We start from the raw sequence: 23228 nt of genomic DNA, 5'->3' as shown, positions 1-23228 counted from the left end.
TTTTTTCCCTGCCATACAGAACGTTTTTCTTTTTTCTAACAGGAATGTAGCTCATTCCTAACTCAGTAGAACAGCTTCCATTGGTACATCCTTCTGCTGTTAACATCTCTCAGTTAGCAAAATTTGATCCTATCAGAATTACTTTCAATTACACCAATATGGTGTTTTTCTGATATGGGTGATCTTTAACCTGCTTGGAGTTCTGGGAGTGCTCTTCGATGTCAGTGAGTGGGATTTCTCTTCACTGTTTGCCATTCTCTTTTAGGTCTAAAATATGTAACACAATCAAAATACACTTTTTTTTTCTCTTGTCTGAACATAAAAATACTTTGTACTGTCTTCAAGGTAACAAAAGCACAAAACCACTTCTTTGTTAGTGTGCTTACAAGCCAGGATAAAGGCAGCAAATGAAGTTAGCAAGAGATGTTACATGGTCTTGTATTCTGTAGTAGTCCAACACTCATACAATGAAGGCTTAATAAGCTCCTCCTAAAAGATCTTATTTCAAGATCACGTGTCTTAGACTGCTGCTTCTGTGCAAGATGGAAGATTTAGCTTAAGCAAAAAGAGGGTGCCTGGGAATTCCACTTTATGTATAGTTTACTAATGAGATGTTCTTAATACATAGCCTTCCAAATAAGTGTTGTTTAACCTGTCAATTGCTGAACAAGTATTATCACACAAAATTCACATAGAAGAGCTCATCTGATGCCCCAGTCTCTTTTAAATTTCTTTTGCTTTGTTCTTGAATGCAGCTAGCAGTGTACTGAATGAGAAGTAGGTCCTTTTATCTGCCCCGTGCCTAAGCTTGCATTTTATTTGTATCATCAGTTTTTGGCTTTTGTTATTTACAAAGCTAAAATTCTCCTTCCAGTTCTTACTATGTTGCATTCTGATTATTGCAACATTTATTTTTCTGGGTTTACCAGAACAGTTTTGCCTTCCACTTATATATCTAAATGTTACTATGAAAGTCATTTTCCTAGGGGATGGCTTTGATCCTTCTGTGCTTCCCTTTGCATTGCTGTGGGGACTTCTCTTTCACACCAAAACAGAAACTACAAAGGCTTTTAAAAGATAGATGAATTATTTATCACAATCCCACAAATCAATCTGCCTCTGAAATAGCTCTCTTGTTCCTGTCTGGGCTAGAATGCCAGCTCTCATCCTTAGCTAGCTATTATTTCATAGGTGGTGGTTAGAATTACTTTCCAGTATTTCCTTTCCATTTCTAAGAGTTGCTTCTCCTGCTCTTTTGGGAACAAAGTTGACAGTGGTAGTTGGGGACTTGTTTAAAATTCACATCTCTTGGGAAATAATGCACCTTATGGTGGAACGCGGTTGCAGATGTGACAGTGAAGGTAACGTAAAAGTAGGATGCACTCAATCTTTTGCCAGATTGCAAAACGAGTTGGTAACTAATTCACAGCAAGCTGATCAGGGAGGAGACAGCCTTCAGAAGTTACAGATAGCATTTTTGAACTAAGAATGAGATATGCAGGAAAACTATGTGTTTTATTTCTATTTTTATGTTTCAACCAAAACTTGCTGCAGTAACTTTTGTACAGCGTGAATTACTTCATCTTATTTTCCCTTGGGAAGATAGTACTTTGTAACCTTAAGAAAAACCTGCTTGTAACCCAAAGCAAAACATTTCTGCCAACTGCTTCTTGATGCCCTGATTCTTGTCAAGGGGCGTGAACAAAGCAAACTGACCTGGTGTGAGTTACTGGTGTCTGAAGATAGTGTACCCTGTTTCAAGCGTCTTTGAAGCATTAGTCACATTGTTGCTAGTGGCCCATGGTCGGTAAGGTCACGCAGCTGTACAGCACTTGGTGCAGGGAGTAGGCAGGTTCTATCGCTTGTTGATGCTTTAACAGGTTCTGGAAGGACACTTCTTTTTGAAGTTATACCATATTTTTGCTCCTCCCTCGCGAGGAAAGGATGAGAAATGGATGACTGAGTTTGTATTTATTTGTTTATTTTTGTGAGTCACTGTGATAATTTCAATTGTGAAACACTGTGGGGTCTGCAAAACTATTTGGGACCAAATATGGGGGCTTCCTGCACTGGATTGTCATTGAGTATTTTATCATACAAGAAGGCATGTTCAAGATTGCTCTATCGTAGCTGAGATAGTGGACATTTTTTTACTGGTTGTAAAGCACTCAGTCTCACTGCTTTGTTTGATTACTGTTATTCTTTAATGACTTGCATGTCTTGCAATCTGTACCGGTGAATATTAATTTGCCTAATTTTGAGTCTAGAAATGCTGCTGGCATCTCCTCGGCTGTGATCTAGAGAAGTTACATTGTGCTCAGGAGAGTGTGAAGTCAGACTTAGTGCTTGTGTTCAGAATTTTTATCCAGAAAACACAGATGTTCTCTTAATTTCAAGATAGTTATATTGGCACAAATAGCTGACCAGAAGATGAGTAACAGTACATGGTTGTTATGGAAATTAGTAGGTGGATCTGTTTAAAAATAATAATAATGATAAAAAAGATGTTTATCCAGAACTTTAGTCCAAAAACTGAAATGCTGACAGTATTCTTTGGGTATGACTTTGTGAAGGAGCTTATGGTGAGCTAACAGTGCATCACTATTTGGAACTTTTTTCCTGTCCTCTCCTTATTTCTACCAGTGTGCTTTCCCTTCACTGTAGTGTGTAGCATTTTTCCATTGGCACTGTAACCTATTCAGCTCACTGAAGCAGCAGAAGAAACCTCACAATAAAAAGTCAATATTTCTTTGTGTTGCAGTGGAGGGTTATCATTGTTGGAAGTGAGGGTTATTCTTTTACAAGTGCAAATTACTAGCAAATTAATCTCAGCCATACTGTAAAAAAACTGTCCATTGTTATCAAAATTTTTTGGACTTTGTATCTTAAGTACTGCACTGCCTGAAACAAAATGATACTCCAAAATGTGAAGAATTTTTATGAATGTGACTATTCTTAGATAACTTCTGAGGAATGGGGAAGATCGTGCTAAGATGTAAATGTGGCAGAATTTATGTCAAAATGGACAGATGAACAAGGTTTAAAGTTTGCGCTACCAGACGAGTAAATGAAAATGAGAAGGAAAATGGGAAGGCCACAATCTGTTTGCTGCTTATATTTCTGACCTGAAGAAGAACCTATATAACTGAAAGTTCTTCTGTTGCTTCCTTCCACCTCTCCCCCATTATAGAATTTGGCCTAATAAACCACATAAACCCCAAACAATGCTTTACGTGTTGCAGTTGGAGGCACAAAGTAAGTGGTTTTTCGCCAGTGTTGTGTGAAATCAGTGATAGAGTGGGGAAAATTCCTGTTATTCTTAATAGTTAATCCTTACTTCATTTTCTTCTTGTCCATACCCAAGCATATGCTTACATGCAAATAGCAAAATACAGTAAAATTCTCTCTTTCCTAAGTATTACAGAGTTATTCGTGTAATATAAATATTATTATAACCTCACCAAAACAAAGAAAATGGCACTACTGTGATGTCTTGGTAAACACTTTCTATTAGAAACAGTGGTGTCTGATGAATAAATTTGTTACTTTAACTCTCCAGTCAGCAGGGCAAGAAATTTCTGTTCCATTAATGCCTGTAATATATGCAAAAGAATTTTAGTTATATTTAATCCCATTTAAATACCATACAAATAGTTCCTAGTAATTTCCTCTCTGTATGTAGAATGCCTCTTTCAGTGTAAGGAAAGAACATTTACATTCAAATTTACATTCGCTTCTACAGTGTGACTCTTCAAAATCCACCCAGATAAATGAGCACGATGCTCTCCCTCTCTTTTGCTCTTCCCTGGGGAAGCATAGAAAGAGAAGCTCAAGCAAGTGCTTTGTTACAAGCGTAAATCATGAAGGGTCATCTCATCCAGTCTCACCACACCCTCTACATTCCCTCCAGAGGGACCACCGTGCTTAGTAATTAGTTTGCATTGCTGGGTGTGGTGGGGTGGGGAAGCATGAATCCTTCCTGATTTTCTCAGTGGACCTTTGTTAGTCGTGAGCTGCAGGAGACAGACACTGTAGCAGTCAGATATGAATTTGAGGCAGCTTACAAATTGACATCTTACTGTCTTCCCAAGGCAAATTTCTGTTTTTGTCTCTATCTCAGTGCAAATGGCAATTGTTCGAGAGCATCCTTTAACAGGGATGCCTTTAACTCCTTGCACAGTGCTTTCTGTAGTAATCAAAAGATACATGGTGATGGGGGGAAAAAAAAGCACCACAGGAAACAAACAAAAAGAAATTGGCAGATTTTCACATTTGTCTCCAGTGCAGACTTGTTCTACACTTACATGAAAAAGCTTCAACAGCGTATGTGTGTTTTACTTTCGAAGCCTGCAGGTTGCTGAATAAACGATGTGTGCTTAAACAATAATGTGCTCGTGATGATCTGTGTGAGAATCATGTCTCTCTGTCCATCAGTTCCAGATGAATGCACTCCGACATAAAGGTGGTTCTTTGAAATAGGAATCATCATGGAAGACAAAGAAGGCTCCTGCTATTTTTCATTTTACTTGAAAAAATCAGGGGAAATAGCAGGATTTCTTGGCTGCAAATCCCAAAGCAGAGAGCATGATAACGGTGAGGAAATGTAAGTGTTTAACTTCTTCCTCCCCTTGTTACTCCATAAGCTCCACAAATAAGGGTCATATGAAAGATAATCTTCAAATGGAGAGTCCAGGCAGAATAGAAAATTGGGCTTCACTTCTGTAATGTCAGATGTTCCTCTGAGATGTGTTTCTTTGTTCTGCACTGATCTTTGCAGGATTATGACTCCACCTGGAAAAATTATAGCTGTGGTTTTTGAGAGAAGATTTTTAATGGTAATCATTTATCCTGTAATCCTGTTTTTATTGGAATTTCTTAGCACCAGTGTGTTTAATCAAGTGATCTTGTTCCAATATTTATTACCTAGTAAATTGTCATTCTTGCTACTGTGTGTACAGTCTGTGTTTGCAATGAAGAAATTGCAGTTTTGTGAACAGCTGTGCAGCTGTCTGATAAATAACCTTTATCTCTTTAATATGCTTTCTAGCTACTACATTGTCACAGTTTCTGCATTCCAGCTCCTGAGCAGATTCAAATCTTTACTGTTTTGTTCAAATAACCACTTCCAAAATTGTTTTTTAGGGGAGTGGGAAGTGTTCATAGTTTCCTTTCTGAAATGAGAGCTTGCTAATGATCACCCTCAAGAGATGTTGGAGAGCATTGAAGAGAAGCGTCAGAGTTTCTCAGTAAGCGTAGGACTGTGTGTGCACGAGCAGCATTAGCTTGCCTAGCCTTCCCTGTCGTTTTAGAGTAGCAAATTTTATCTGCATGTTCTTAGCAAAATTGTTCCTCTTAGAAGTAGTGGCTTCCGTTGGTGTGGGTTTTGTTTATTTGATGAAGCCACGTGCTACTGGTGGGTACCTAAATGAGATTCCTGTACTCTAAGAATAATCCATGGAGTGCAAACTGGAAGCTTTTTCACATCACAAATGCTCTGCACTCCTAGCCAGAATTGTTCAGAGATGCAAACTACTTTTACTAAGACAGCCGGGCTGTAGTATTTCAGGTGATTCAGAGATAACTGGATAACTTAATATTCATATGGAAATTCATCTGCTTTGAAAACAAAGTAAATGAACTGTTTATTGTTTTTAATATTATTAAAAAAAATCGGTTGGGGATATGTCGTGTCTGAAGACGATAGTGATAAGTTTTACTTTTCAAAGCATTATACTTTTAATTAAATTCTTATTACAGGGGACTTGTCACAAAGATGCTTTCTTTGTGAAATTTATGGCTAGGTGCATAATCTGTATTTCTAAATGATCCAAAATGTATGAAAACTGCCACAAATATGGATCAGAGGAGAAACACAGTTAGCTGTGTTTCTCTTTTATCTTTGCTTGTTGTAATAATAAAAAAAAGACTGAATTGTTGCAAATGGAGGCTAGGCTGTAGTTCAGGTATCAGAGTCAACTGCAGGCAAAAAGAAAAAAAAAACAACAAACAAGGATGATATTAAATTGGGTGAGGGAAGAAAAGCAGAGATAGCCAAGCAGACAGTTCTTTACTAGAAGCTGGCTTCATGTAACTGATTTTTTTTTAACAACTTGTCAAAACAAATTTTGACTCTTGACGGGAAGCAGTCACATCAGCGCACGAGGAGGAAGAAGGTAATCAAGATCTAGGTGTAGACGTTTCAAAATATTTCTGTTTAATTACAGATTCTGCATTTCTGCCCAAAGGCAGTTGGAATGTGTTGGCAAAGATCATGTTAAAACAAAACCTAAACAAGACAACAAAATCACCAACCCCAGAGTGTCAACAATCTATTTGTGTGTTTTCTTCCAAGGGCTGAGTTCAGCTTTGACTGATGATTTCATGTTCCATTGAACTCCTTAAAGCCCTTGGATAAAGGTGCTTCACTCATTTGGCTTTCTCCTACTTAGATGTTTAGATTAAATGTTTCAGTTTCTTTTATTGCTGTTGAGCATAATGGCGACTTAAACACTGCTTAGAAGGAATCAAGATTTCTTTTCTTGTTTTTGCTCTTCTGCCATTGTATTTTGTATCCTTTGTGAAATCTTTTAATAACAGTACTTTAATTTTCAACTTTCTAATCAAAGCTGTATGAATCTTGAAGGTTAATGTAGGATTAAAAGGAATTCTGGGCATATTGTGAGGATATTTTTAAGGGTTTAAAACTTAAATGTTTCAAAGGACTTTGTTGTACAGACAGATGCTTTTGCAATATATACGTTAGTATTTGGCTTTGACTGTATGAGGAAACTAAATAAAATCAGTGGTGTGAACCACATGATTGCAGAACAATTTTAGCAGTGAGCTTTAGTCCTGGACCAGGTCAGTGGTGGTAACTTACTTGAACAGAGGAAAAAAAAGAAAAATAAAAGGATTATAAGCAAAGAAAAACAAACATTTTCTGGATGATTTTATGAGAGGATTGCTTGAATTGTCCTGTTAGGTAATTCCATCAGACAGTATGATGCTTACAAAGTTAGGTGCGTCAATGAACTTTCAGTCCAAATTTCATTTCTGAACCAGCTCTACTAGTAGAGCATGCAAACTTTCTAATGAATCCTGTTTTAGGTGTTCATGGAAGTTATAGTCCTTTAGGTGCAACTTACCCTGGAATTTATTGGTCCTGCCTATTTCTAGCAGTTAATTGTATTCCTCTTAAAATAGACTTTTCTCTTGTTTCTCAAGAATTCTTAGCTATAACAAAGTGCACTGGCCTGATTAATCATAAAAAGATGAAAGATGGCATTGCTTTTTTTTTCTTTTTTTTGCATGTTTGTTATTTCAGCCTCCAAGCCAGTAGAGTCCTGCCCTGTGTGAAGTGCTCTTTACGCTGTGAAGCATATGACAGGACTAGAAAGGTTTGAGGGCATGCCCTGAAGGCTTTTTTTTCTGATCTAAGTGAAGCTGATTTCTAAAATGGCCTTAGCATATACTTGCATAAACAAGCATACACAGATGGTATTTGAAAGCAAGACTTCCTGGGTGTGAATGGCTGCACAGCTGCTGCAGTGTTCTCAGGAGGTTCTGGCCACCTTAAGAAACCTGTGTGTATTGGTGTTCTGATGTGTTTGAAATGTAAGGAGAAACTGTCCAATGGATTGTGCTCATAGGAGAAATATCCCCTGGATATCACACTGAAGATGAGAGTTTCATTCATGTGGATGAAAACTGTTTGTGTTTTCAGAAGCATATAGCTGAGACAAGTAATTTTCACCAAAATAAAATTCTTTTCTTATCTTATGAAAAATAAAGAGTAATGGGGTGACAACTTTGATCAGCCTAGCCTAGTATCAATTCTCCAGTGGTGGTAAACAGTGGTTTCTTAGGGAGGAGTGTGAAAAAGAAAATACCGTGACAGGTTGTTTCCTAAAATACTGTTGCAGTAACCAGTAACTTGTGGCTGAGAAACTTTGTTGGCAGCAATATGTTGTGACAAATATGTGCACTGCATGTAACTTGAAAACTGTATATAATGTGAAGAATTGGCTCATTTTTTTTTCTCCAGATGTGCTACCATGCAGTTTATTCTGTTCTTCCTTTTTTTTTTTTCTTTCTTTTTTTTTTTCTTGGATTCAATGTAGTGAGAAATCATTCCCTGTTTTACCTCAACACTGCTGCTTCCAGTGAGCCTTGTCTGGTCCTCCCTTAGCACTTTGGAGATGGGGAGAGCAGTACTGCTCATCACTTCAGTCCTTCTTCTAGTGAAATTTGGACATACTGAATTTGTGCTAATTTTCTTCTGACTTTTTTTTTCCAGGAAGTAGAGGCTTGGGAGACCGGTGCGTGCTGTGGGTTGTTTGGGGCTTTTGCTTGTTTTTCTGAGCAGATTACTACAAAACAGGGAGACATCTGCTTAAGAGGTGACCATCTCAGGCTCTATTGTGGTTGCTCCTGAAAAGGTCTGGGAAAGTCGTGATAAACATTGTGTATGCTTGGGATGTTGAAGTCAAAGGAAGCATCGATGTGAGTCTGCCATATTTGAATAAGCTTCTAAAGGTATTGCTACCTGATTAACAACGTTTGGGAAAATAAATGCTTGTAAAGCAGGATCCATCATATCTCTACCTTTAAAAACACTGCTAATTCTTTTGGACTGTAAAGTTATTCTCAGCTGTGCTGCTTCCTTTTGGCTGAAAATATCCTTCCCTCCTTCTCCAGCCAGCTTCCTCGTCACAGTTTCCTTTTCCTTGTCTTCCATTTACTTTTGTTTGTATTACAGACAGGGCCCACAGCCCTTCCTCTCTCTTTCAGGAAGGTTTCACTACCTTTGTCCTGAGGAAGGCATCCCACGCACAGTGTACCTGGCTCCACGGGAAAGCCCTGTGTACCATGTTCTGCAGAGGTGTTTTCCACTCCCTCAGCTGGTTACGATGAGGGGTGTGGGTATGGGAGCTCCTGGGCTGAACAATAGCAGTGTAACTTTAAAAACACAGGGAACAAACTGCTGCTTGCCAGACAGGAAGAAGCAACAATGTGGGCAAACAGAAGAAATGCACAGCAGGACCCGAGAGAGTGGAGCAAATATCTGAAGGGTGCGGATGCCTCTGCCATCCACAGGAATGCAAACTGTGCTGTGAGACCTGAGTGCAGGGGCACTCGGGAGAGCTATTAGCTGCCGTGAAGTTTTGTCTGGTACTCAGCTGTCAAGAAAGCCCAACAGCAGGTCAATAATAAAATTCCCTTTACTCCACGACAAGCAAGCGGCAAGGCCAGGTTGAAATTTCAGCTTATGGTATGTGTTAAGAGTGCTGCTGCGTCCTTAAGGAACTACAGCTTAGCCGAGAGAAAAAGGAACCCGGCCCACTGCCCCCTCGGCCCGGCGGGTGCCTGGGCGCCGCGCGGCAGCTCGCGCAGCTCCGCCTCTCCGTGAGGCGGCGGGGCCGTTCCCGCCCAGCGGGGCGGGCCGTGCGGAAGGGCGGCCGCCTGCCGCCTTCCGTGCCCGTCTGCTGTCCGCTGCCTGCCGCTCTTCGCCAGCCACGGGACTTCAGCCTGAGCGGCTCGGCCCCGTCCTCGCGGTTTGGACTCGGACAGAATCAGCTGTGACACCCGAAACAGCTTCTCGCGCCGCCGCGATGGTGGCCAAGGATTACCCGTTCTACCTTTCGGTCAAGAGGGCGAATTGCGCCTTGGATGTGGAGGCGGCGAGCAGCCCGGCTAAAGAGACGGAGGTACTGATCTGCTGGGGCACGGCTGCAACTTTGTTCTGCCTTGCAGCGTGCTCTGCCTTGCTTTGGGGAGACCGGTGTGCGTGGGAATGGCTGCTGTGCGTGGTGCTGGCTTCCTTGCTGCTTTCTCTAGACGTTGGAATAAGACAAGGAGTAAGGGGTCTAGATCTTCTCATCTGTCGCTTTAAGAAAGTGAAGGCAGTCTTTTAGGAGACTAGTTGATAAATGTCTATTTTAGATACATTGCCTGAAGTAAGTTATATGTATTTTACTAAGCATTACTTACAGGTCGTGAAATGTACACAAGAACCAGTTATATTTTTTTGACAGTGGAGGAATCTGGAAAACAGTGTTTAGAGCACTTCATTTGTCTTTTCCCTATCAGAAATAAAGCAAGAGATTAATCCATCTGCATGGCTAACCAAACCCTGCTGTCTCAGCAGGTTTTCTACTCTCTCAAAATGAAGTCCTTTAACGTGACATGAAATAACTTACTCATTAGCCAACGCTCAGCTTGCTTGCAAAATTTTCATAAACGGTGGAGACTTTCAAGGAGCAGTGCTCGTGCAAGACTTCAGTATTTAGGTTGGTGTTTAGTTTGCTCTGTGCTCTGCTACAGAAAGAGAAGTGACCTTAGTGAGTCTAACTGTGCTGGAGGAAAGCAAACTTCCTTCTGAAAGTTTTTGTCGCTGAAGTATCTAGCTTTTACATTAGTCTTGGTTGCTGAGTAACTTGACAACTTACTACACTGAGTGCATTTAATACAACTACATCAAAATTTAATTACCTCTAGCAGTTGAATGTAACATAAGCCAAGTGCCCTCGTTTAAGCCAGGAACTAGTAAGACTCTGCACTCTTGCTTTTCTGTGTTCTTCTACATAAAGGATTTTAATTCATGCTATTAATAAAATCCAAATGTTATCATCTGTACTTTTGGAATTTTGCACCTTGATTGTGTTTGTGTGCTTTCATGTAAAGCTCAGGTTGGTAAGCACTGAACAGTTCATTTAAGGTACTGGTTTTCCTAAGTACTATTTAAGAAATATGGTTTTTATCTTTCAGTGTATAAAGCCTTTTTTTTTTTTTTTCTTTTAGTGAATGAATAGAATTGTCAGATGGAAAGACAGAGTGTTCCTTTACAGCTTGGAAGGGCAGCTTCAGTGTAGTCAAATTTCATAGAAAAAATCTCAAAACTTAGAGCATGAGGAATTGTGATCAATCAGATCATGACAGAGTGTGACAGATGTGTTCAATCAAAGTTACAGCCTGCAAACAGTTGTTTTGGATTTATAACCTTTCATTTTGTATTTTGTATAGATAAGAAAAGTCAACCTGTGCTTTCAGACTGATTTCTGAGAATACCTGGACTACTTCTTTTTTGAGAAATGAACTTTTAAACACTTTTCTGTTTGTCTGTATCAGCCACTCAAAATTTTTTCCTAAGGAAGCAAAAATAAATGCACTTCAGGGAAGGAATTGTAAGGATAGATGCATGCAGTCTGTTTCCTCACAGTCTGTCTGCTGTGGGGAGAATTCTCATCTCCAAATAAAATGTTAAGCTTCTCCTGCACCCTTTAGTAATTAAGAGAAAGCTATTGGGCGCCTCCTAACACAGTTCTGTGTTACTACACCAGGAAGCTAACTTGCTGTGTGTAAGTTGTGAATTTCTGGCCAATGAAACCTACCTTTTGAAAACCATTTTAGTTATTAACATGGGAGGTTGGTTGATTAATTAATAACCTAATACGTATATGTTTTGTCACGTGGAATAGAACGTATTTTCTGCTCTGTGCCTGTTGTGTTTTGGTTTTAAGTCAGAATTTGTGACTTTTAAATATTTCTTGTGAAATTCAGCAAAAACCTTGAGCTTGTATGTAATGTAACTCCATTATTTTTTAATGAAGGCTGGCAAAAAAATGTGCATATTTATCAGTACTGTTGAAATGTCACATTTCCAGCTGAAGGTCTCTGAGTAGCAATCAGAAGCTTACTGGTGATGGATTGTTTCTTTTCTGTTAGACTTTGGGTGTAGAGCAGCAGTGGAAAACTGAGGTGTTTCTGAGGAATGGCTTAGCAGCAGAAAACAGAACAGAGGTTTCCTGCTTACAGTGTTCTTTAAGCCACAGTTCATCTTCTTCAGCATAAATTCTGTAGAAGTTCCCCAGTCGCAAAGTAGTGACTAATAAAATGTCTGCAATGTATGGGAACAGTAAAAATCTGGAATCAGAGAAAAGCCTCTGGTACCTGCTATCACATTTCTCTCTGAACACTTCGTAAGGGCAGCAAAACACTGCGGTGCCTGAGGAATGAGTTAACACAGAAAGCAGAGTAAGGCCAACATTGCGTTCCTCACAGAAAAGTACTGTAGTGCAATTTTAAGTGCAAATGGTACTGAGGTGTTGGGTTTTTCCATCTTTTTGTATAAGACAAAAGTGAAGAATTGACAAAACTGAAATCTGCTTGCTTTAAGATATTAAAAAAATAAATAAAAAATCAAACCCACATCCTTTCCTGTGATGTACTGTCTGCTGTTTCAGCAGCTATAGCAAGCTTCCTTATCAGCCCCTTTAAGGGCAACAGTGAAGCCCAAGTGCTGAATGGGCAGCAGGGGAGTGACAAACACAATTACAGGGTGAGATTGGAAGTTCTAATTGTGTATTTTAGGGTGTGAGGCAAACAGCTACATGAAACTGGGAATGAAGTTTCCTTTCTAATGCTTTTCAGTATATCTTTTGAATAATTTCGTACCGTTTAATATCAGAGAAGTGACACACGAGGAATATTCTACAGGCTCACCAGAGTGCCTATTCACGTGTGAGACTTATTGGTGAAGCATGTGCTCTGACAATATACAACTAGAGAAAGATGCTGAATATAGATCCATTCAGAAGAAATGGTGGAAGAAGAAAAAAACCAATAACAGCTCTCAAAAGTTTCAGCCTAATGAAGTAGAGGAGTTCGGCAGAAGTCAAGGCTTAGTTGTTCACCTGCACAATGACACTGCAAACTGTGCCATTTCTAAAAAGCTGAGGCACAGAGCCAGTCAGTACTGCAGACTGCCTCAATTTTAGCTAAATGTAATGAGAGAGATGCCGTTAAAGATATTTTGTCTGTCATGCTTGGAAGCAACCCAGTTAGTATCTGTGAACTTAAGAAGAAATACATAAAACTGCACGTTCTTCATAATGTGAAGTCTGGAATCGTATTTGGGAATGCCTGTGCCTAAGTGCAGATGTTGGACCAAAATCGGGCACGTTATGGAGCTCACCATTACAGTAGTACTGGTAATTCATTTAAGTCGAATGGCTTCCTATAGGAACACAGTCTTCTGGGATGATGACAGTAGCATAATGATGGTACAGCCGATGTTCTGCAGATAGATGCATGTGCAATTTTCTAATCACAGTTTTTAGTTCCTGTAAAGCATAGTTTAGTATGGATTATCTTATCTGATTTCCTTTTATCCTTGAAGCAATAGAATTTGCTATGGTGAGATTGAAGCCTACTAGTTTATATAATGAATGTGTTGTATAATAGTCAGGAACTGATTTGAAATGGAGATTTAGATGCTTGTCTGACTTGGACGACCAAGTCTTTGAGTTTGTGTGAGGTAACACACCCGAACAGTATGGAGAGCTCTTCAGATAGTGTGATAAATGTTAGGTTATTTCACAGTTTTCATTGATGTGTCTTCTGACGTGTCATTCTGCTACTGATGAAATTCTAATGCTACTGGAAACAAAATTAGATCTCCAGTGAGTCTAATTCAGTTTAATTAAGTTTTAAGGGAATGATGAGCTGGTAATCTTGAGTACTCTGAGAAAACTAAAAAAAATTATGTGCTGAGCAAATATAGACACAGTAACTGAGATGAAGGGAAGCTTTTCACAGTTGTTTTACATCTCTTTTTACAAGTCTTCAGAAAAAAGGGCAAAAAAGGTAGAATGTTGGATTTAATCACATGTGAATGAACTTTGAATAGAATCAGCTGAAATATTCCTCGCCTACCAAATTTAACAGAATTGAGTTAGTAGCATGAGTTGTTTAGTAGTACCTGTAATACTGCATGGCACACATCATCCATGCCACTACTGGAGAGGTAATGGCCTTATGTTGTGCTGGGGGAGGTTCAGGTTGGGTATTAGGAAAACATGATTCTCGGAAAGGGTGGTGATGCAGTGGCACAGCTGCACAGGAGTGGTGGAGTCACTGTCCCTGGGGGTGTCCCAGAACTGTGGGGTTGAGGCACTGAGGGATGTGGTTGTTGGCATGGTGGGGGTGGGTCAGCGCGTGCGCTTAGATGACCTTCATGGTCTTTTCCAACCTTAATGGTTCTGTGATTCTACAAAATAAGAATATGAATGAACTTTGAATAGAATCAGTCAAGACTTGTAAACAGTGTGACATAAAACAGCCATCATTTCCAGGTTAATGAGATAATGGATTTTTGTGTTTCTTTCTTTTAATATCTTCAGCAAGGGAGTGTTGAATTTTGCAATTATTTTCTTCTAGAACTGGGCAGTCCAACATCATCTGTAATGTGGGTATGGCATGAATGTAGGAAGCTTGAGTAGAGCCTGCTCTACAGTCTTCCCTTGATGCTTTGTGAAATACAGTTTCATTCTGTTGCATGATGAAGTTGTATCAAGTGGCTGTAGCTGATTATTCAGTTTCTGTTTGGATGTTCCTAAAGGAGTGGGAACAGTGATAACCCAGTAAGGCTAAAGAATTCAGGCAGGAAAATCTAACCTTGAGTGCTGGAATTCTCACATAGTGTGTGATCAGGAACATAAGGAAGTCTGATTCTTGATTCTTCATTGGAAATGCAAAATTGTGAGGAATACAATTGTATGCCGTAAAATGGCCGTTAGAATAGTTACTACTGTCAGTAACTTTGTTGTCTTCAAATAATTAGTTTTTAGTAGCTGACTCTGACTCGGGAATGTAGCAGCACGAAAAGATAACTTGTTGATGTTGCCCAAAAGAGTGAATTATTGTGGGTAATTTCAATTAAGAACATCAGAAGATCAGAGGCTGTTTTTTACAAAGGTTAAATTACAGTTCCTAAATAAATAATATGTTTGTTTTAATGGTTCTACGTATATACAAAAATATACATATCTGAATTTGTCTATAAAATACTAGGAAAAACAAAAAGTGAAGTGTCTCAGTAGAAGTCTGTGTTGTTTTTCAGTGACCATGTTTGGTATGTTGTATTTCCTTTTCTATCCTTTTTGATCTTAAAAGGTATTTGCTTCTGTAAACAACAAAATCTTTTGCTTTGCAAAGGTAAAATGAACAAGGCAAGATACCTGCTCCTGGGATTGCTGCAGAATTTTGTCTGTCTAATGAATCCTCTTCTATGTGTCTGTGTATTTTAAATCTATAATATTATTCAATTTCATTATTTTTTACTCTTTCCATTTAATCTTCTCTTCATCACAAGGAAGCCAGCTGTATGAGTTGTGAGAAGTCTTTGAAATACCATACTGTTCCTTCTCGGTAATTCTTAAGCTAATCTGTAGTTAAGCATTCTAAATTATTTTAAAAAGAAAGTTTATATAGTTAACAAACTTATTTAAACTGGGGGGGATGTCAGGGAAGAGTTGTGAAGTACTGTATTTGCTTGGAATCGCATAGGTTATGTACAGAAAGATCAGTCTGGTTAAGATAAAATTTCATGTCCCCAGTAGGGCCGTGAAAGCTTTTGAGCATCTTGAACAACATCAAAGTGAATGCTGCTTGCGGTTAAGGACAGAAAAAGCACAGTTAGAGAGAAGCAGAAGTGGTTCAAGAGCTGTTCAAGAAGTTCAAGATGTACTTTCAGTATTTTGACAAGGAGATCCCTCAAAAATGACTTCCTTAACTTGCAGTAATCTCATATCCCTTGAGGCTTGTAAGCGTGCAGAGAAAAGACTTTCATGATCGGGATTAGTTTTCTCATTTAAACACAAATGTTTTTCATAACCACAAACAAGGGATGGAGACAGATGTGCTAGCTATCTAAGTACTGCTACATGGTTAGAAAATTTGTTCTTCTTTCTTCAACCTTGAGTTGTAATAATTGTACAACCGTCAGCAGCCAGAAAACTAAACAAAGAAAAAGGTGTCTTGAAGTCATGGAAACAAAGACATTATTTCTTTAGGGGTAAGGATTGTCTCTTGTCTGTGTATTCAGGATCCAATACAATGCCTAGATTTAGGCTTTAAACACTGAAACAGTGGCTCAGAATTCTTTTGCATCTCCAGGATGTTCTAATTTGTCCATTGTCCACTGACATCTCCTGCATGGCAGAAATCTTAGCTCTAGGACTTAGGGCTGCCTGCAGCCTGCCTGTTGTTGGACCCGAATACCCTCAGTACAGGGACGTGCAGCAGAATAGGCCAGCTTGGGCTCGTTACCATGTTTAACCTATACAGGGGAGTGCAGGAAGGTAACCCTGGCTGTGGCACATTGCTAACATCAGAAACAGACATGGAGCCAGAATGGCCAAAAGATCTTGAGACAAATTGCAGGACACAAATTTTCTTTGATCTTCATAAATGTCTATACTGTTTTCTTTTCATTTTTAATGATACATTAGCAAGTTGTAGTTCTGATGTATTTCACGTTCGTGCTCAGCATAATTGCAGTCAGCTAAGCATGGAAACATCAAACCACCACATGTGGAATTGCTGATCTGCTCTGCTCAACGTCAGCTTGAAGCAACAGCTTGCTTTTATGGTTCCTTGCAGTACCCTTTTGTAACATGTCTGCTTCTTAACTGCCAGTCTGGCTTCATATCCAGCTTGTTCCAGAAGTGAGGTCTTAGTCTGTACGAGCAGCTTTAAATGGAGACAATGTTAGTTGACTGGGTTTCCCAGAATTTCTGTAACTTATGTTAATTTACCTCTGTGTGAAGTTCCTCTGTTAATTTGCCTTCGTTTCCTATATGCTGGTAGGTAAATTGATTTCTGGATTTTGCAGAAAAAATGAATTATCGGTCAGTATAGCTGGGCACAACTTGGCCCTGTGCTGCCGATGCTGCAGTGGTTCTGTCTCACAATTTGGCAAACGCAACCTGAGGGCTGGTGGCAAATGATAGCAGCCTGTCTGTAGGATGGAGCCAGTCCTTGATAGTGCACACAATGGCTGATGCAAACTGTAGCTTGCAGCTGAGAATACATCACTTTTCTATACGGCTTTTCCTTGTACCTGACCTGTAAGTTCACGTGCTCTCAGTAGTGCTGACTAAAACAAAATGTCTCTGGATTTTACTTCATTTGCTGTCTGTTCTTGTGGGGACTGGCAGGGGAGGAGTAAACCTTTTTCTGATTCCATCTGAGAGCACAGGTGGTGGAGCCTTGTGAGTGTGAGGGAACACTGGAAGTTTTAGGGCTGTTACACGTGATTTTATTGACTGGTCAGGTTGCCTTCGTATATCTATTTACTGGACTCACCTAGAAACCTTTTGTGATGCTGATGTTCTATTAGTGTGACACATCTCCCAGGTTTTAAGATGGGTTTGTGTAGATGATTATAATTCCATATTGCATGATGGTAACTTTATTTGGAACTGCTTTGGCATTGCCTACTTTGTTACTCTTAACCATCACATGCAACTTTAGAAGCATGAATGTTCGAGAATTTCCTCATCAGAGTATTTCTAAGATACTGTGAAGCTAAGGCAGATTTTCTGTGCTTTCATGCATTAAAAAGTATGGCCTCTAGTTGGCTTCAGTAGCTCCAGAGAATGTTTTAGATTTACCTGTGTCTGAAGGGACAAAAAATGTGAGTTGCATGGCATGCTTTATTTTTAGGTTGTATGCTGTAGTAAGAGGCTCTGTTGTAACACAGGCTGCTTTTTCTATTTTAATCTTTGTTTGCATTTTTTTAAATTCTGCTGAAGGTTAAATATTGATAACATCCTGTGGAACAGAGTTTGAATGTGTTTTTTTTAATTGAATTCCAAGTTGTGGGGGCATTTATTAGAACCGTTTAATGTTAGGCCAATTTAACTAGTAGCAGACTAATAAAAATAATAATGTTGGGCTTCCTGCCATGACAAATGTTGACTTACCCTTATAAAGTTGACTAAAAACTAATAACCTTTAAAGTATAGGGCTATGGAAATTCAGCCAGTAATATGAAGTCTGAAACACTGGTTCTGTTTTAGTTTGCTGGCACCACTTGTGAATTATGTTTGAAACAAAGGGTGCTGTGCTGTTTCAATTTATAGAGTCTCCCTTTTAAAACAGCATTAATTCCTTTGAGACTAATTTCAATTAAAACCTTTGCACTAACGAGTGCTCCCAAACACAGAATTAATACTTCACATACATGTTTGTCTGGATTCACAAACAAACAGTGTATTCAAAGGCAAAAAAGTGCCTGTCATATCTTTGGTAACATGTCAGGAAAGTCAGTAAACCCAAGTCAGCTACTTGCGGTACTTATCTAACAGCCTGGTGGTTCTGGAAGTCCTTGAACTCCAGTGACATTGACATTAGTAAGCTGCCTTCAGTGAGCATTGCCAATATCAGCTGGTTTGTGTGTGGGCTGACAGAAGGTTAGTTTGCCTTTGAAGGCAGAAGGAGTTAGTTCTGATATTTCAAAATGCTAAGTTCCTGTTCAAGTTTCCATGTACCACTTGTTTTCTACATTGACTTAAAAATCTGCGCGCTCCTTTGGTTAAGTTTATTTGTTTCAAAAATAATCAGAAAAATCAACAGGGTGCAATCACAGTAGAGCTGCACGTGCGCTAAGGACAAAGTGTAATGAGCCCTCAGGGAAATATTTTCCCTTGTTTGTCAAACCCAGCAGCAGTTCCCTGCTTTGTAGGTAGTTGTTGAAGTTGCTGATAAGAGATGAGAGAGTCAGGTGGAAAACCAATCATGCTAGCAGTGACCATACATTTGCTTCTGCTGCTCACTGGGAGGAAATCGGTGGCTCACTGGTCAGGAGTACAGAGTGTAGGAATTTTGAAATGAGATACTGAAGCAAATGAAGGTCTGTTATATAGCACTAAACTACTGTTCTGTGCCCTGCAGTATGTGATATCCAGGTCATTGGCTCTGCTGTTCCGAGAACAATGCAAGGGAAATCTAGCCTAGTCCTTTTTGTTTCCTTTCCTTCTGTTTGTTGGAAAATTAAAATCATCTATCCATCCAAGTGTGATAATTAAGGTGTCGGTGGCCTTGTCAGATGACAGTGATAGAAAAGTAGTCAGTATTATTAAATAGATTTAACTCACCCTGTCAGGAAGGTACTTACTTTGAACTTTGGAGGAGCTCTGTTCTTTACCTGTGCTGCTAGAAGAGTACTTTTACTTTGTGGATGAAAAGAATGAGAAGGGCTAGCTTCTTCCCTAAAGTTCCCCCCCTCCAAAAGCTTTTCAGATCTGCTTGCTGTGTTACTGGATATACAAGAAATCCAATTATTAGATGCTGATTTTGCTCATGAAGAAATGATAACATCAATGTAGCTGTCGTTAACTGCAACTAGTTTAAGTGCCTAATTCTTCAAAGGATTTTGTGCTTTAATATGCTTCTGTGGCTGTTGAATGTTTTGCTTGCCTCAGGAGCTGTATGCAAAGATTTGGACTTCTGAATTGTAGTCTGTGTCTGTTAGATGGAGAGAAAAGCAACGATAGAGAACTTCTCCCTTTGCTGAAGTCGTGGCATTTTGAAATTACCGCCTTACAATTTTAAACAGCAGCACCTTGTATCAGAATGCTGATGTTTGGAGAGCTGGATGTTTAAAGCTGGAGGGTTCCTTTCGTATTTGGCAGTCCATTAGGTTAGAGTTCAATATGTAAAAGATGCTACAAATACAGTGTGCATATTTATAGGATATAATCATCTACAGAATGAATTAACAATGAAGCAGTGTCCTTCATGCTTCAACAGACAAATGGTAGGCATGGCATCTTTGCAACTTCTTATCTGCTGTCTTCTTGTCACAAATCTGTGATGATGACTATGCCATTGTGATGAGTCTTTCTTCCTGTCAATTCCCATGAAAAAAATAGATAAAAGATGTTCTCTCAGAAGAACATAGCAGTTATTTGAGATGTCTACTTCGTGATTTCCAGAACCATCCAGACCTCGTACACAGATTTACTTATTTTTCAGTTTGTTCAGTTTCAAGAGCTCTTTTTGAGGATACATATACACATGGAATTTCCAGTTTTAATTTTTTGCTTTCTGAATTCAAATATTCAGATGTTACTGAAGTCATCTTGAGTTCAAATATACAGTTCCCTCTGAAAGCCAGCTGCTCTTTGTTCTAGTCTAGTCAGGTATTAATTTGGCTTCATTTGGACTGTGCAGCCTTTGAAGTTTCTGCACTCATGTTTCCCTCAGCTTTATTTAGCCTTATATCAAATTTAAAGCACTGTCAGATTAATATCACATATACCAGCCCCACATTTTGGAAACTTTTCCAAAGCGTGGCCTGGATCTTTTGTTTCCTAACTTGCCATATTGTTTCAGCAAGCCTTAGTGACTCTGACAGTGCAATCTAACATTCAGTTTTATTTCAAAGCTCTGAAATTATTTTTTTAAAATATCAATATTGGCTTTAAAAGGTCAGGCAAGAATTGTTACTCCTGAATTTTTTTGTCCTGGCCCAGTTCCCAGCAGATCCAGCTGCTAAATCCCATCTGCTTCTCAGTTCCCTGACCTGGGAGGGTGGGTAGGAGGACTCATGACTTTGAGGGTCTCCGAGTCTTTTGAGGACAGTCAAGGACCCAGATCTAGAACCTAATGTTTGTTCTTCCTGAACAGTGTGCCCTTACAGGGGCTGCTTCCTGCTGGGTGGACGCTGGAATCACACCATTCTGAGTTCCCATCTGCTTTGATTTATAGCCCAAACATTTGTATTGCAGGACCAACAGTTAACCACAAACACAGATAAGTTCAGAGACCATATAGTAGTGAAATAATGAACACGTGTAATAGGAATTCCTAACCACAGCCAGCTTAGGAAAAAAACAAACAAACAACAAAACAAACAGTGCTGAAGTGGTTTGGGAAGCAGCATCTGGAGTTGCAACCTCCTGATCTTGGACTAATGTGCAAATGCAGTCTGGTCAGTATCTCTGAGTAGAACAGAACAGCTCACACACACTGTTTTCCATTTGATCTGTTCGTTGGGAAGAGCAGAGCCTTTGATTGGAAAACTGCCATCTGTTTAAAACCCACTTTTTTATGCACCTGTCTGGAATTTTCCCTGTACACATCATTGGTCTCAGTAGTTCATCTTCTCTGAGTCACTGGTTTGGTCTGGCCTTGCAGATAACATGAGGATAGTAAAGGAATGGATGTAGTCCCTGCAACAGAAAAGCTGTGACCATGACAAGAGTGACCAAGGGTTTCAGTATTACTGTCCTACAGTTTTGGAATTGCTCTGATAGAGTTCTGCTTCCATTGCACTGTCAAAACCTTCCTATACTAGCTTTATTGTTCCACAGTGGAAGCGATCACTCAGTTTTGATTGCTGTCAGTGTTAGAGGTCTCTGAGGGATGTGACACACGAAGGTTGGATGAGTTCACTTGAAGCTGGATATCAGAACCTACCAGACTGTTTCTGATGCAGGATGAAAGTCAAACTTGAAGTATACAGAAAGAAGCTTTCCCCATAACAAGGAACTCCTGATTTACAAATCAGGTCTGAAAGTGTATCTTATTAAGCATGAAGTCTTAGAATTCAGAAATTATTGATTCATTATCTTAAATGGTTGTGTTAGAATCCTGTAATAATGCTGATCTCTCATGATTGAAACATTGAATTCCTAATATGTGCTGAATGATGAATGTGATGAATTTTAGCTCCTTTGAATTCTGATCAGATTTCTCTGTGTGAGATCATATGGTGCTCTTCGTGAGGAAGACAAAATGTGAGGCTGGGACATAAGAGGTAGGACCTTTGCGGATGCACCTTCACTCAGTGATGATGCAGCTTTCCTTTGACAACTGGGTGAGATGCTGACCTCTGGTGGCTTAAAGCAGGCAGCTATAGAAGAGCGCAGTGCTTTTCGGTAATGACTTAAACTCGTGTTTCTTATCTTTAACATCATTTTCTGTAGCCAGTAAGGTTATGCATAAACATTAATAACATTAGTTTTATATGTATGTTGGGGTGTGTGTGTGTGTATTTGTGTATATGTATATATATATATATATATGTAAGTCACCGTCTGGACAGTTTTCTCCTTGAAATGGATGGGGGAGTTTTAAAGGAAGGGCTGTAGTGTATTTGCCCTGGGACTGCTGGCATCACTGGCTAGTAGACAGTGCAGGTTTCAGGCAGTGTTTGGACTGGCTGAGCTGAAGAAGGGGAAATAGTATTTCCTCTTTTCACTTCCTCTCCCTATTCAAGAGAATGATGATTTCCCTTCTTTTTTTACTCAAGCTGATTTTCTCCACAGTTATTTGATGCTGTGCCTCAATTTTCACAACTGCTTGAGGTTTGCGTGCCCTGCTGTCATTAAGTAACTTTTGCTGTTGTCATCCACACAGCTGCAGAAATAGGCAAGTAAGAACAAAGAAACCATTTCTTTCTTAAACACTGCTCAGAAGGATTGATTCAAGCCTTTGCATTGCATGCAAATGATGCTGTGGAGATGCAGTGAAGTACTGCTGTACTTCCTTGGTTATCTCTTTTGCTGTCAGTAAATCCCACAGAAAAGTATTCAAGGGTTCCTAGACTTAGTTCTGTTACAAGTTAAAACTGAAGGACTATTTGTGCAAAATTATGAATTATAGCTTACAATGCACGTGTCTGCTAGACTTGGGGGAGCACTTAACATTCAAGCTATGATGTAGCTGTGTAACTTTTTTTTTTTGTCTGTTTTGTCTTTGCACCAACGAAAATATGTTTAGCAGTAAAGGAGGAGAAATCTTTTCGTCTTTATCCTGCTCCTGTTTTATTGTCTCTGAAGTTGACATACTCGTGATTTTCAGATTCTGTTTTGGGGGTGTGGTACTTCCTCGGAAGCAATGCTTGCTGCTTTGCTGCTAGAAAATGCTGTGCTGCTGGTGTAGCACTGGCTGCCTGCCTTGGACTTGGTGTCCTTGCGCTGCAGCACAGCTGGCAGTAAGCAGGCTCTGCCATGGGATGTCAGTGGTGCCGCACGACTGGCTTTCTGAGTGGTCATCGGAAAGAAGCAGCTGATGGCTGAGCCTCCAGTTAGAGAAGAATTGCAGTAGAATCTCCAAGATTTTTCTTCTTCAGGGGTTCGGAGCTGTGTAGATCTGCTAGCGGTGCTGCAATGACATCAAAATAATACTCCTTCGACAGCCTGTGTTAAAGATGTGACTGCTGGAAGGAAGGAATATCACTAGCAGTGTATTGGTGAAGATAAAGAAGCTTGGTTTAGGCTGATGAAATGCTTTAATCCTGAGTTTCATATTGGACAAATACTTTATTTTTGCTTGAGAGTTTAACACAGTGTCCCTCATTTCAGCAGGCACTTATGGACTTCCAGGTCTGCCTGCTGGGAAGTAAATTAAATGCATAGCTGCTGCTTCTCACCTTTCCT

At 39.5% G+C, this 23228-nt stretch overlaps 2 protein-coding genes across 5 annotated transcripts in view; one reads left to right on the top strand and one right to left on the bottom strand.

Moving 5' to 3' along the window:
• Positions 1-23228, top strand: part of ARHGEF3 (Rho guanine nucleotide exchange factor 3) — a 114272-nt gene that overhangs the window by 72467 nt on the left and 18577 nt on the right. The window contains exon 1 of one of the 4 annotated variants that reach the window (XM_048957275.1): positions 9438-9707. The exons of the other annotated variants lie outside the window; for them this stretch is intronic. Coding sequence (XP_048813232.1) covers positions 9612-9707 — 96 coding nt within the window. The 5' untranslated portion in view covers positions 9438-9611. Of the gene's footprint in view, positions 1-9437; positions 9708-23228 lie in introns of those variants that run through there. 4 annotated transcript variants of the gene reach the window in all.
• The window catches only part of LOC125698633 (sarcolemma associated protein), a 403851-nt gene that overhangs the window by 374642 nt on the left and 5981 nt on the right, over positions 1-23228 (bottom strand). The window lies entirely within an intron of this gene.

This window comes from Lagopus muta, chromosome 11 (genome assembly GCF_023343835.1).
Source record: "Lagopus muta isolate bLagMut1 chromosome 11, bLagMut1 primary, whole genome shotgun sequence".
Taxonomy (NCBI): Eukaryota; Metazoa; Chordata; class Aves; order Galliformes; family Phasianidae; genus Lagopus; species Lagopus muta.
The sequence above is the reverse complement of the archived record's forward strand: the minus strand, read 5'-3'. Positions and strand labels throughout refer to the sequence as shown.